This window comes from Triticum aestivum, chromosome 3D (genome assembly GCF_018294505.1).
Source record: "Triticum aestivum cultivar Chinese Spring chromosome 3D, IWGSC CS RefSeq v2.1, whole genome shotgun sequence".
In the NCBI taxonomy this organism is placed as follows: domain Eukaryota; kingdom Viridiplantae; phylum Streptophyta; class Magnoliopsida; order Poales; family Poaceae; genus Triticum; species Triticum aestivum.
Window position 1 is genome coordinate 46,643,550 of NC_057802.1, and position 13,320 is coordinate 46,656,869.

At 43.6% G+C, this 13,320-nt stretch overlaps 1 protein-coding gene across 5 annotated transcripts; it reads left to right on the plus strand.

The window, feature by feature from the left end:
• The first annotated feature begins 2,026 nt into the window (after positions 1 to 2,026).
• LOC123077278 (RNA-binding protein 5) lies at positions 2,027 to 8,726 on the plus strand. 5 transcript variants are annotated; one of them, XM_044499524.1, is made up of 12 exons: positions 2,027 to 2,198; positions 3,334 to 3,439; positions 3,526 to 3,589; positions 3,876 to 3,918; positions 4,011 to 4,102; positions 4,203 to 4,352; positions 4,491 to 4,745; positions 5,322 to 5,530; positions 6,273 to 6,500; positions 6,924 to 7,086; positions 7,336 to 7,411; positions 8,546 to 8,726. In XM_044499524.1, the coding sequence occupies exons 1-10, from the start codon at positions 2,110 to 2,112 to the stop codon at positions 7,020 to 7,022; spliced, it is 1,335 nt and encodes a 444-aa protein (XP_044355459.1). In that variant the 5' UTR covers positions 2,027 to 2,109; the 3' UTR covers positions 7,023 to 7,086; positions 7,336 to 7,411; positions 8,546 to 8,726. The 5 variants fall into 5 exon arrangements, with proteins under 5 accessions (XP_044355459.1, XP_044355462.1, XP_044355461.1 ...); XM_044499527.1 differs by having other exon boundaries at positions 4,491 to 4,607; XM_044499526.1 differs by having other exon boundaries at positions 3,879 to 3,918.
• Positions 8,727 to 13,320: the final 4,594 nt, after the last annotated feature.

Sequence of the window (13,320 nt, forward strand, 5' to 3'; positions counted from 1 at the left end):
AGGCCGACGACGACGATATTGATTAGCTGTGAGTCGCTAACTGTACCGCCGAGTTCGCGGAGCTCATCACCAATGGTCTTAACGCGCTGGCAGAACAGGTTCACCGGGGCGTCTCCTTGCACCATATTGCGAAGCTCGGTGTGGAGAGCGTTTTTCCGAGCGTCGATGTTGCTTTGGAAGAGCTGACGGAGGGAGTGCCAGATGTTGGCAGCGGTGGCGCCGTCGTGATCGAGCATGTTGAAGATCTCGGTGGTGATGCGGGTGTAGAACCACTGGACGATCGCGAGATCGTCTTTCAACCATTGCGGATCGTCGGGGCGGGGAAGACAGTTGGCGGCGACATGCGAGCGCAGGTTGCAGCGGCCGAGGTGGAGATCGAAGAGATGTCTCCAATGGTAGTAGTTGTGGGCGGCAAGATCAAGAACTATGGGGATGTAGGGGCTGACGTCGGAGATTGTGTCAGCAAGAGATATTGGTGCGGCGAGGATGGGTGCAGGATAGTTTTGTGGAGCTATGGTGAGGGTCGAGAGAGAAGCGGCCGCGGCGTTGGCAGCCTTGGCGATGAGTGCGGCCCGGCGCTCGAAGTAGCCGGGCGGCGGCGGCGTTGGCGGAGCCATACCCTAAACCCTGGGACCGGTATCTGATACCATGAAAGCTGAATAAAACTGTTGCTTATTGATGATTTGGTGCGGCATACAAGAGTATATAAGAGGGTACAAATCGACTTGGGGTAGGGGTACAAAACTAACTTGGACTAGAAGTCGTATATCATAATGACTACTCTAACACTTACAATATCTTTTTATATGCCGTGCTTCACGAGAGTTTCTCCATGTTTATGAAGAAAAGATTTGGGTTCAGAGCACCTTCGGTTATAAGAATTTGTTTTCTAATTCTTGCTGGCCAGTCACAAAACATTAATTTTTGTTTGCTTTACAATTTTTTAGAAGTAATGGGAAATGACGAGCTCCTACTTTTTATGCCAGCTCTATGACGTAGGTGAGCTGCGACCTTCTTTCCCATGTGTTTGTGATAATCAGTTAAACTCCAGAGGGAATTTTGATTGTGATTAGTATCTTTAGACATTGGACATGCATGTTCGTCAGTACTCATCATCTCTTTCATTTCTCCTCATTTCTTAAATGTATTGACCTCTGGTATATACAACTAAATAGATGTGCCAAACAGCAAAAAATAGCTATACATTGGAAGATTTGAATGCCATTTTATTGGAGTAGTTCTGAAATTCTGCCTCATTTTTTTCCCATTCGTGTTATTTCTCATAGTTTTAAACTAAAAGAAGTAACTATTAAAAATGTCTCTGATTAGCCTATTGTTAAAGTTCGAGATACTAGGGTTGATGCTTGAGTATAGAAATCGTTGAATTCCATATATCTCACAGTTTGTTTGTATCAGATTTGTGTGAGGTAGTCCCTATGAAGTACATCGACAAGGCAGATGGATTACGCGACTTATTAGTTTGCTTAGTGATAATGGCTCCGTAGTTGGCTCTTTTTAATATATTCCCGTTCTTATTACCTCTTATGTGTTTTTGCTTTTGGTATCGAACTTTATGTCGAATGTCTATCTTTTGTGGTCGTATGAACGCACCAAGCTTGATCCTGCCTTATAAACTGATGTTGATCTTGTACTCCATTGTGTTTTACTTTTATCACAATTGAATGTTTCTTTACTTTATTATTATCCTGTATAAATGCAAATGCTATACCTCGGTTGCTACTGACATAGTGTTACTTGCTTCGGCAAAACACTTGGACCGGCACCCTCGCGCCAGGGCGCGATCCCGATCTAGTACACTATGGAGATGCAAGGTTCCTCTCACCTTGCAGCACGGCGTAAATCCCTGGCAACTGCCCGTGGAGCCCTAAGCCTCTCGTATCCCTATCCTCCGCACTCAAGCGAGGTATAGACGTTAAGCAACAAGGAGGTGAGAGTTCTCGTGGGCCTTTAGGTCTCTTCAGCCCATGTGTTTATTACTCCACTTATCCCTCAGTACCATTTTATTCGGCCCATTAAACCACTCCGGCAAGGCAAGGACGCTGGGGAAGCGGCGCGGCACCCACGGTGCTCCTCCGGCGAACGGCGGCGATGGACGGGAGCGACGCCGACCCCGGGACGGGAAGCGGCGGCGGGGGGTTCGAGTGGGATGCGGATTCCCAGCTCTACTACCACGCCAGGTTCCCCTTCCTACCCCCTACGGTCTAGGTTTCTTCTTCCAAAGCTCGAGCAGTTGCGGCTGCTCGAATCCATTCTGGTATCCAGTTTTTTCCCAGGCGGGAGCGTTGATGAGTGATAGAATCATTTGTTCGAGAACGGGCTGGTAGTTAGTAGCAAATTTAGGGACATCAGGGTTCAGGGGTTAGCATTGCTGCCCCGGTGCAGATTACTTGCGATTATTTACATTTTTGGGTTAAATATCTGTTGCTGTTGTGAATTTCACTTGAATACGTACTTCTATCTGTTTGTGATGCAATAGAGGGGTTGAATCTCTCCTGTCTTGGGACAGGAAGGCTTTTTTTTATGGTGCATCGTCACAACTAATTAGCAGTAAGAGAGCACATACGGTTAGTTATGTTAGTGCATCTCTAACCGATCCCTTATAATCGGTTAGAGGAGGATAAACTCACGTTTTCTCCTCTAAAGTGCACCTAACCGAACCCTTATAACTGTTAGTGGAGTATATTTTTTACTCCGTGGTGGCCGTGACCTTTAAACATACTCGGCCGCTCACCCGCGGAGTAAAAATTCCCCACACCTCTCCTCCTCTTCCATTCCGCCGCTGCCCAAGCCCCGCCGGCGCGCCCCCATCCACTCCGGCGCCACCCCGCCGCCAAAAATGGCCGGATTCGGCCATTTTAAGTGAAGAAATCTGTGAGTCTAGCTGTGTTGATTTTGTGTAAACACTGGACAGTGGTCTGCTAATTATATGATGTGTACTCTTAAGTTTGAGATATCATGATAATCACCCGGGTGACCTTTTTGACTGTGCAAATACTTCATTCTTATATCTGTTCATTGTGTTATACAGAGTTTGGATGATTTTATATGTCACACTCACTTCATTCTTCAACCGTGAATCAGTAGGTGCAGAATACTGGGCACAAATAGCTTGTAATTTGCTTGATAGTTCATTTTTTTTTGTATCGACCTAACTTATTCTTTGGATACAGTTCATGTTATAGAAATATAAGGCTTCCTCTGTCCAAAACTCTACTGTACTCCTCTGTTCAGCATATTTTCCAACCTTTTCGTTTTGGTTATTACCATTGTTATATTTTAAACTTTTCTTCTGATGTTTACTTACATTTTCAGTACTGGGTTTTACCATGACCCTGTCGCTGGCTGGTACTACAGCAGCACAGATGGTCAGTACTACATCTATGAGAATGGAGATTACGTGTTATGGACTTCAGATGTGGTACTTACAAGTTCATCTGGTTCCTCAAAATTTCTCAACGTATCATTGTCTTGTGTGATCTTACACCCATGTCCATATTCAAACAGGGCAAGGAACCCAATGTACAGAGTCCATGTGATGAAGCTAGCCAAAGTTTCCTGGAATCCTCTTGTAAGTCTCCTTAGTTGATAATGCTGCAACTTTTGAGGGCATATTTGTTCGGCATCTATATCTATCTTGGAATTAATTGTTGAAATACAAACATGCGATCTTTAGCTTCAGAACAGTAACACCAGCCATATCTGAAAGGGAAACCTGTAGTACAGTGTTGTAGTTTTGTTTTTCTTGTATAGAAAGGGTCCAGGCTATCTTTTTGGGAAACAAATCATGAGAAATAGAAGTCTTTGTAACAGTTGGTATTGGAAAGATAATGCGATATTTTTTTTACATTTAATAGCAGGGCCGGAACCGGATATTCCACATCAACCGCCATCAGAATGGTTCTTGCATAAATAATCACTCTCTCTTATCTGATAAACATCTTTTTTAGACACCTGATTCTTTTGCGCTTGATTCTGTTATTCTTTTACAGGCTGGAGGAAACACTAATTAACATGTATTTATCAGGATACTCTAATATAGAGGTCAGCACTGAAAATTTACTACGAGAATCACAGATAAGTGGTTAGTAACTTGAATTATTGCTGTTTTCCCCTACCTTCTTGTATTGTGAGATGCTGAAAGTCTGCACTGGCAATTCTAATAAATTTATTATGGTCACCAGAGGAAGGCAAAAGTGATGAAGTTGAGAATAAACTCAGTAACGTGGCTTCAGATAATGCGTCAGACTCTCTGAATGATGCTACATTACAGCAAATAGAAGATAAAATGGAAATCGAGAACTTCACAGCTGTGCATGAATCTGTAAGGGAAGGTGAGGGACCATCATATTACTATCTTCATTTTATTTACTGAAATGCTGAGCACTGACACATATGAGGGATTATCTGGTGTGTTGTCTCTGTGATGTGTGCGTCTTACTGATATTTTGCTTTGCATATTGTTTCCCCAGAAGAAGAGAAATGGCTTTCTCAGTATGGTCAAGTAGAGAGAGTAAATGATGAGCTGCCATTGTTTCCGAGCGTTGATCTTTGGGACTGGCATATGGTCACAGAACCTGATAGCAAAGGTCAGCCCATGACTAGGCTTGTGGGACGTTTAACTAGGGGTTCTAGTAAGCTTCATCCTTCCCTGCCTGCTCGTGGTGGCCTTCTAAGAACCGCTCCTGTGCGTGAAGTTCATCTTGATCTTGTACGTGTTTCATCAGGTAAGACTGGATACTTGGATAGGGTAGAAAGATAGGAATGTGCACCGCTCTTTTGGTACCAAGGCATAGATGGTTTTCCTTCCTAATATACTCTCTCCGTCCTCAAATAAGTGGACATATAGAAATTTTAAGACAGATTATGGAGTGGAGTAGAAAATGCATTGGGAAGGTGCAAGCCACTATCTCTGTCCTCTTTAATTCCCCACCTCCACTGAGCTAAGTGCATGTAGAAAATGAGGAGACCATGTGTTGAGTGTTATTGGGCTTGATTCCCATGTGATGAGGGAGAAACATTTTTTCTACTTTAAAGTGCATTGGGAAGATAGAAGTACACTCTTTTGTGGACAAATTTCGAATGCTAAACATACACTTATTTGAGGACGGAGGGAGTAAGTAAGTTTCTTTTGCTGAAACTTGAATATAATACGATGGAATTTTCTATATCAGGTACCATTATTAAAGCTTACAATAAGACAGAATACTGAATACTGTGAAGAAAAATTTCCGCTGTTCTTTGGTTAACAATTATTTGGCCTAAAACTCCATGTAATACTTATACTAGTACTCATGTATCAGGGAAGCTCTACAGGCTAAGGAACCCAAGCAGAAAATACCTGGCCTCTTTATCAGCGTATGACTCTTCGAATCCAACAAAAGATTGGGCTTTTCCTGACCTATATGCCAACCCTAATAACAATTCAGATAAGCAGTCTACTGCATGTTGTCTGTCTGATGTTGCTCATGAATCTTCTACCGGGGAAGGTGTTTCAGCTGCTAGTGGCAAGGTAAGTTAATGTTTAACTGATTCCTCTTGTTGCTGAAATATTGTCTAACCTGTTTGTTTCCCAACAATTTATTGAGACTCAAACCCATTTGTAGATCTATGTGCCAATTATTGTCTAGCACCCTTTTCAGGGACATTAAGTTGGTTTTGACAGTGTTGAACTTTGTGCTATTTTCAGCTTATTAGTGAATTTTGAATTTTGCAACCTATTTGTTTGTCATCTCATGCCACATTGGAGATTATATGATTGGAAGCAATTGTAAAAAACATAGAAGAAATCTTAAAGGCTAGAGGAAGCATCAATGCTTCCTTTGTCTAGTGAGTACTACTAGGTAACAATTTGAATGGCCAACGTTAAACTCTAGAGGTTTGATACTTATATAGACAGAGACTTATTAATTATTTTATGCCAACAATGCTTTCCATTGAATTATAATTTTATTGACAGTAGTTTTATGGCTTATGTACACTATTTAGCCTGATTCTCGGTGTTTTAAACAATGTGTATGCATGGTTGAAAAGTTAAATAAAGTACTGTATCATATTGCTATATCAAAATACATTGACAATGCTATATTGCTCCATGTTCTAATCTTTCTTAAATTCATCATGTATAGAAGTTTGGAGTACCACCTCTGTTGAATTGTTTCCTTACACAGCCACGTTTTGTAAATAACAAAACTTAAAGCATCAGCACTGATGTTCTTGACAACAATATTCTGAGATTTTTGCAATATTTGTAGGAGCACAAGATAAATACTTATAGGGACAGGGCTGCTGAGAGAAGAAAGCTACACCGCGGCTTAGGGATAGGACCTGGGCAGAAGCAAAGTAACGGCATGAGTTCTGATGAATATGAAGAGGCAATCGAGGACATGGACTCCTTGGGAGCTGGACCAGTTGATATGAACTTATGTTCCAGCGGTTTGAAGTCTGCCAAGAGAATCATGGAGAACATGGGCTGGAAAGAAGTATGTGCCTATCTTATCTGTACTGTTGGACTTGGTATATGCCTTTGCATTCTAGGATGGAAAAAAATATACTAACAAGAACAACGAGAAAAAAATCCAACTCTATACGAACAAAAAATATTCTGTATATATAGTTTTTCGTAAACACTACTTCCCTCGTATCTCAGTGCCTGAGGACATCAGGGCAGACATATCTACGAAGTAACATATTTTCTACAGTTATTTCTCTTTTGTGTGCTAAAATCGTTTCTGAACCAACGGTGATAAGCGATTATTAAAATTAAGTATAATATTTGGTGAAGCATGTTTTTCATTGATCAGTTTTTTTAGCAAACACATAGCAAAATATTGATAACTAATCTATTTCTTACACCAAATATTCGACTTTCCTATTGATTTTGTTTTATCGTCAAACTTGTTTAGGGAGAGGCTCTTGGTAAAAGCAGACAGGGTATTGTAGAACCTATACAGCCTACTTTCAACAAACATGGTGCTGGTTTGGGATGGAGTCAAACCCGCTGAGATGTTCTAATCTCTGAACCCCTGTACATGGTGATTCCAGCGCACATTGTTTTTACCTCCAGAGGTAAATTTTGCATCTAATAAGATAGTGAGAATGCACCAAATTTATATATTCATTAGTTTGCACAGCTTCTCTCACGCATCTTAAAAATTGGAACTTATTAACTCATACTGGGGAGCATATGTTGAACATAATTTGCTATCTGAGACATGGAAATTCACTGACTATTGTTTTTGGTTATATCTTGAAAGTGTAAGTAGTAACTTCTCAAACTTTGGCATGGTTGATTGAGGTGTAACTTCTTCTATGCAGGATAGGTGTAACAGATTCATGATCATCGCGGCAGTCCTGACTGTTCCAAGGACATTGTATTACTAATGCAGTAAAGGTTCTGTTTCCGACTTATGTTTAATTTTATCCTGTACTGCATGTAGGAAACCTATTGTGTAGCTGAAATTGTCTGGATTAAAATCCTTAAGGATGGCTTTACCTGTCGTTTTAATATAATCTACATATTTTGTGCTTTTCCACCTGAGACCTGATAAAATGTGCAACGACCTGGAATTGCTCTTGTTAACACTATTTATTTCTCTATTTGCAATGTGATAAAATGCTTTTAAACCTGTGGATCTTTGATCATGCTTTTTTCTTAGGTGTAGTTTGTAGTAGATGCAATTATTTTCTACTTACGAGGCGCTAGGATACCATCATATCATAAACATATTTCTTTGGAAGTAGTGCTATGCTATGGATTTCAGCTTCATTATCTTATTTAATGTCATTTGACTGACAACTACCTCAGTTCTTCAAGAAATTGCATTCATTGGATCGATGTAGAACAGTAGCCGAGGTTCATAAAAATGCTAGAGCGGAACTCTTGGACGTGTCACTATGCTACGACGCAAGTGAAAGAGCACAATTGGGGTCTAATAGGATTGATTAGTCATCCTGGTCCTGCATTTCATGCTGTGTGAATTAGTACCTTGGATAAGCAAGTCTCTTGCATATGACAAAAGACGCTGAGATCATATGATCAAAGTGTACCGAAAAGTAAAGTTAGTCTTCCTTGGGAGTGATTAACAATCTAAATGTTTTGGGAGGAGGCTGGGGCTGCTCATTGTGCACAAGCAAGGTATATATGTACCGCATATGACAAAAGACCAATGAGATCACAGAGAGGAGGGAAGAGGGGTGGTTAGGACTTATTATATGTGTACTTTTGGCCTAATTGCTTTCTAGGGCGGAAAGAAACCAAAGGGCTCAATTCCACGACCCTGGAAACCCGGCACTGCGCCCAATATGGCTATGTAAAGAACAGTTCTTGGTGTGGCAGTCACTCTGATGTGGGTTCAACTGCCCAAGTGTGAGTTGACGCCAGAGCAACTCTGACGTGGGTTCGAACTACTATTTGAATTTACAGTGATTTACTAGTACTTTAGTGTGCATAATTCATCGTGATTGTCTGCATCTTTTGTTGCTAAGATTCATCATCATACCTTATGCGCGTTTCTTCGTCCTGCAGGCACCAGAGGATACTGTGGAAATTCGAATTTCAGCAGCGGTTACCATAGATTCACGGAGTTCTTACTCCTTTTGTGACTAATCTATTTCGATTTGTAAATATAACAAGAGGAAGCATTTGATGTGATGGTCAAAATATCTATCTGGTGTTAGTTGATTTGCTGGCCCCGACCCTTAGCTCATGAAACCGATTCACTCTTATGAAGCCGCGGTAAAGAGGATTGATCCATGTGAAGGACGAGGTGAAACCGAAGAACATGCGATAAACAAACACAAGGAAAACCAACACAACTTGGGAGATTTTTCATTGGAGTTGCAGACACTTGTTCTTCTGGACAGTTGAAGCCTTATGGTGAAGCTCTCCTCCATCAATCTACGAAGGCATTACCAGTTCCTATTAGGTAAAGCACACAAACGTAACTCTCTTATTCCTAGATAATTGTGACGCCCTCGATTCAATCGTACTCTAATCATACACGCAAATGTGTACAATCAAGATCAAGGACTCACGAGAAGATATCACAACACAACTCTAGACACAAATTAAAATAATACAAGCTTTATATTACAAGCCAGGGGCCTCGAGGGCTCGAATACATAAGCTAGATTACACAAGAGTCAGCGGAAGCAACAATATCTGAGTACACACATGAGTTAGACAAGTTTGCCTTAAGAAGGCTAGCACAAAAGTAGCAATGATCGAAAAAGCAAGGCCTCCTGCCTAGGAGCCTCCTAACTACTCCTAGTTGTCGACGGTCTCCACGTAGTAGCAGGCATCGGCGGTGGCATCTGGCTCCTGTGCTCCGACATCTGGTTGCATCAACCGGAAAGGAGAAGAAAGGGGCAAAAGGGGGAGCAAAGCAACCGTGAGTACTCATCCAAAGTACTCGCAAGCAAGGATCTACACTACATATGCAACATTATCAAAGGAAGGATGTATATGTGGACTGGGCTGCAGAAATGCTAGAATAGAGAGAAGGCCTAGTCCTATCGAAGACTAGCATTTTCTGGAAACCACCATCTTGCAGCAACAGGAGGAAGTAGAGTAGCATAAAGTAAAGTAGTAGTAGTGTTATCAACCTCGGCCAGAGATCCTTTCTCGACTCCCTGCGAGAAAGCAATCCTAGAGCCATACTATCCAGTTATCATCCAATATCCAAGTCTCATCTCAAGTATCCAGTTCTAGTTGTATCGATCGGGATACAACTCCAAGTGTCCGTTATCGTAGGACAGGCTATCGATAGATGTTTTCTTCCCTGCAGGGGTGCACCAACTTACCCACCATGCTCGATTAACTCCGGTCGGACACACTTTCCTGGGTCATGCCCGGCCTCGGCCAAACAATACGCCGCAACCCGACCTAGGCTTCATAGAGAGGTCAAGCACGCCGAACTAAACCTATGCCCCCAGGGTGATGGGGATCGTAGCAGAAATTTAAAATTTTCTACGCATCACCAAGATCCATCTATGGAGTGTACTAGCAACGAGAGGGAAGGAGTGCATCTTCATACCCTTGTAGATCGCGAGCGGAAGCGTTCAAGTGAACGGGGTTGATGGAGTCGTACTCGTCGTGATCCAAATCACCGATGACCGAGTGCCGAACGGACGGCACCTCCGCGTTCAACACACGTACGGAGCAGCGACGTCTCCTCCTTCTTGATCCAGCAAGGGGAAAGGAGAGGTTGACGGAGATCCAGCAGCACGACGGCGTGGTGGTGAAAGTAGCGGGAATCCCGGCAGGGCTTCGCCGAGCGCAAGCGGGAGGGAGAGGTGTTGCAGGGGGAGAGGGAGGCGCCAGGGGCTGTAGTGCTGCTGCCCTCCCTCCCCCCACTATTTATAGGGGTCCTGGGGGGGCGTCGGCCACCCTAGAGATCCCATCTGAGGGGGGGCGGCGGCCAAGGGGGTGGCTTGCCCCCCAAGGCAAGTGGGGCGCCCCCACCCCTAGGGTTTCCAACCCTAGGCGCAGGGGGAGGCCCAAGGGGGGGCGCCCCAGCCCACTAAGGGCTGGTTCCCTTCCCACTTCAGCCCATGGGGCCCTCCGGGATAGGTGGCCCCACCCGGTGGACCCCCGGGACCCTTCCGGTGGTCCCGGTACAATACCGATAACCCCCGAAACTTTCCCGGTGGCCGAAACTGGACTTCCTATATACAATTCTTCACCTCCGGACCATTCCGGAACTCCTCGTGACATCCGGGATCTCATCCGGGACTCCGAACAACTTTCGGGTTTCCGCATACTAATATCTCTACAACCCTAGCGTCACCGAACCTTAAGTGTGTAGACCCTACGGGTTCGGGAGACATGCAGACATGACCGAGACGCCTCTCCGGTCAATAACCAACAGCGGGATCTGGATACCCATGTTGGCTCCCACATGTTCCACGATGATCTCATCGGATGAACCACGATGTCGAGGATTCAATCAATCCCGTATACAATTCCCTTTGTCAATCGGTACGTTACTTGCCCGAGATTCGATCGTCGGTATCCCAATACCTTGTTCAATCTCGTTACCGGCAAGTCACTTTACTCGTACCGTAATGCATGATCCCGTGACTAACTCCTTAGTCACATTGAGCTCATTATGATGATGCATTACCGAGTGGGCCCAGAGATACCTCTCCGTCATACGGAGTGACAAATCCCAGTCTCGATCCGTGCCAACCCAACAGACACTTTCGGAGATACCCGTAGTGCACCTTTATAGTCACCCAGTTACGTTTTGACGTTTGGCACACCCAAAGCACTCCTACGGTATCCGGGAGTTGCACGATCTCATGGTCTAAGGAAATGATACTTGACATTGAAAAAGCTCTAGCAAACGAACTACACGATCTTTGTGCTATGCTTAGGATTGGGTCTTGTCCATCACATCATTCTCCTAATGATGTGATCCCGTTATCAATGACATCCAATGTCCATAGTCAGGAAACCATGACTATCCGTTGATCAACGAGCTAGTCAACTAGAGGCTCACTAGGGACATATTGTGGTCTATGTATTCACACATGTATTACGATTTCCGGATAATACAATTATAGCATGAACAATAGACAATTATCATGAACAAAGAAATATAATAATAACCATTTTATTATTTCCTCTAGGGCATATTTCCAACAGTCTCCCACTTGCACTAGAGTCAATAATCTAGTTACATTGTGATGAATCAACACCCATAGAGTTCTGGTGTTGATCATGTTTTGCTCTAGGGAGAGGTTTAGTCAACGGATCTGCTACATTCAGGTCCGTATGTACTTTACAAATATCTATGTCTCCATTTTGAACACTTTCACGAATGGAGTTGAAGCGACTCTTGATATGCCTGGTCTTCCTGTGAAACCTGGGCTCCTTGGCAAGGGCAGTAGCTCCAGTGTTGTCACAGAAGAGAGTCATCGGGCCCGACGCATTGGGAATCACCCCTAGGTCGGTAATGAACTCCTTCATCCAGATTGCTTCTTGCGCTGCCTCTGAGGCTGCCATGTACTCCGCTTCACATGTAGATCCCGCCACGACGCTTTACTTGCAACTGCACCAGCTTACTGCCCCTCCATTCAAAATATACATGTATCCGGTTTGTGACTTCGAGTCATCTAGATCTGTGTCGAAGCTAGCGTTGACGTAACCCTTTACGACGAGCTCTTCGTCACCTCCATAAACGAGAAACATATCCTTAGTCCTCTTCAGGTACTTTAGGATATTCTTGACCGCTGTCCAGTGTTCCATGCCGGGATTACTTTGGTACCTTCCTACCAAACTTACGGCAAGGTTTACATCAGGTCTGGTACACAGCATGGCATACATAATAGACCCTATGGCCGAGGCATAGGGGATGGCACTCATCTTTTCTCTATCTTCTGCCATGGTCGGGCATTGAGCCGTGCTCAATTGCACACCTTGCAATACAGGCAATAACCCCTTCTTGGACTGATCCATATTGAACTTCTTCAATATCTTGTCAAGGTACGTACTCTGTGAAAGACCAATGAGGCGTCTTGATCTATCTCTATAGATCTTGATGCCTAATATATAAGCAGCTTCTCCAAGGTCCTTCATTGAAAAACACTTATTCAAGTAGGCCTTTATACTTTCCAAGAATTCTATATCATTTCCCATCAATAGTATGTCATCCACTTATAATAAGAGAAATGCTACAGAGCTCCCACTCACTTTCTTGTAAACACAGGCTTCTCCATAAGTCTGTGTAAACCCAAACGCTTTGATCATCTCAATCGAATGTTCCAACTCCGAGATGCTTGCACCAGCCCATAGATGGAGCGCTGGAGCTTGCATACCTTGTTAGCATTCTTAGGATCGACAAAACCTTCCGGCTGCATCATATACAATTCTTCCTTAAGAAAGCCGTTAAGGAATGCCATTTTGACGTCCATTTGCCATATCTCATAATCATAGAATGCGGCAATTGCTAACATGATTCCGACGGACTTTAGCTTCGCCACGGGTGATAAAGTCTCATCGTAGTCAACCCCTTGAACTTGTCGATAACCCTTAGCGACAAGTCGAGCCTTATAGACGGTCACATTACCATCCGCGTCTGTCTTCTTCTTAAAGATCCATTTATTTTCTATGGCTCGCCGATCATCGGGCAAGTCAGTCAAAGTCCATACTTCGTTTTCATACATGGATCCTATCTCGGATTTCATGGCTTCTAGCCATTTGTCGGAATCCGGGCCCGCCATCGCTTCTTCATAGTTCGAAGGTTCACCGTTGTCCAACAACATGATTTCCAGGACAGGGTTGCCGTACCACTCTGG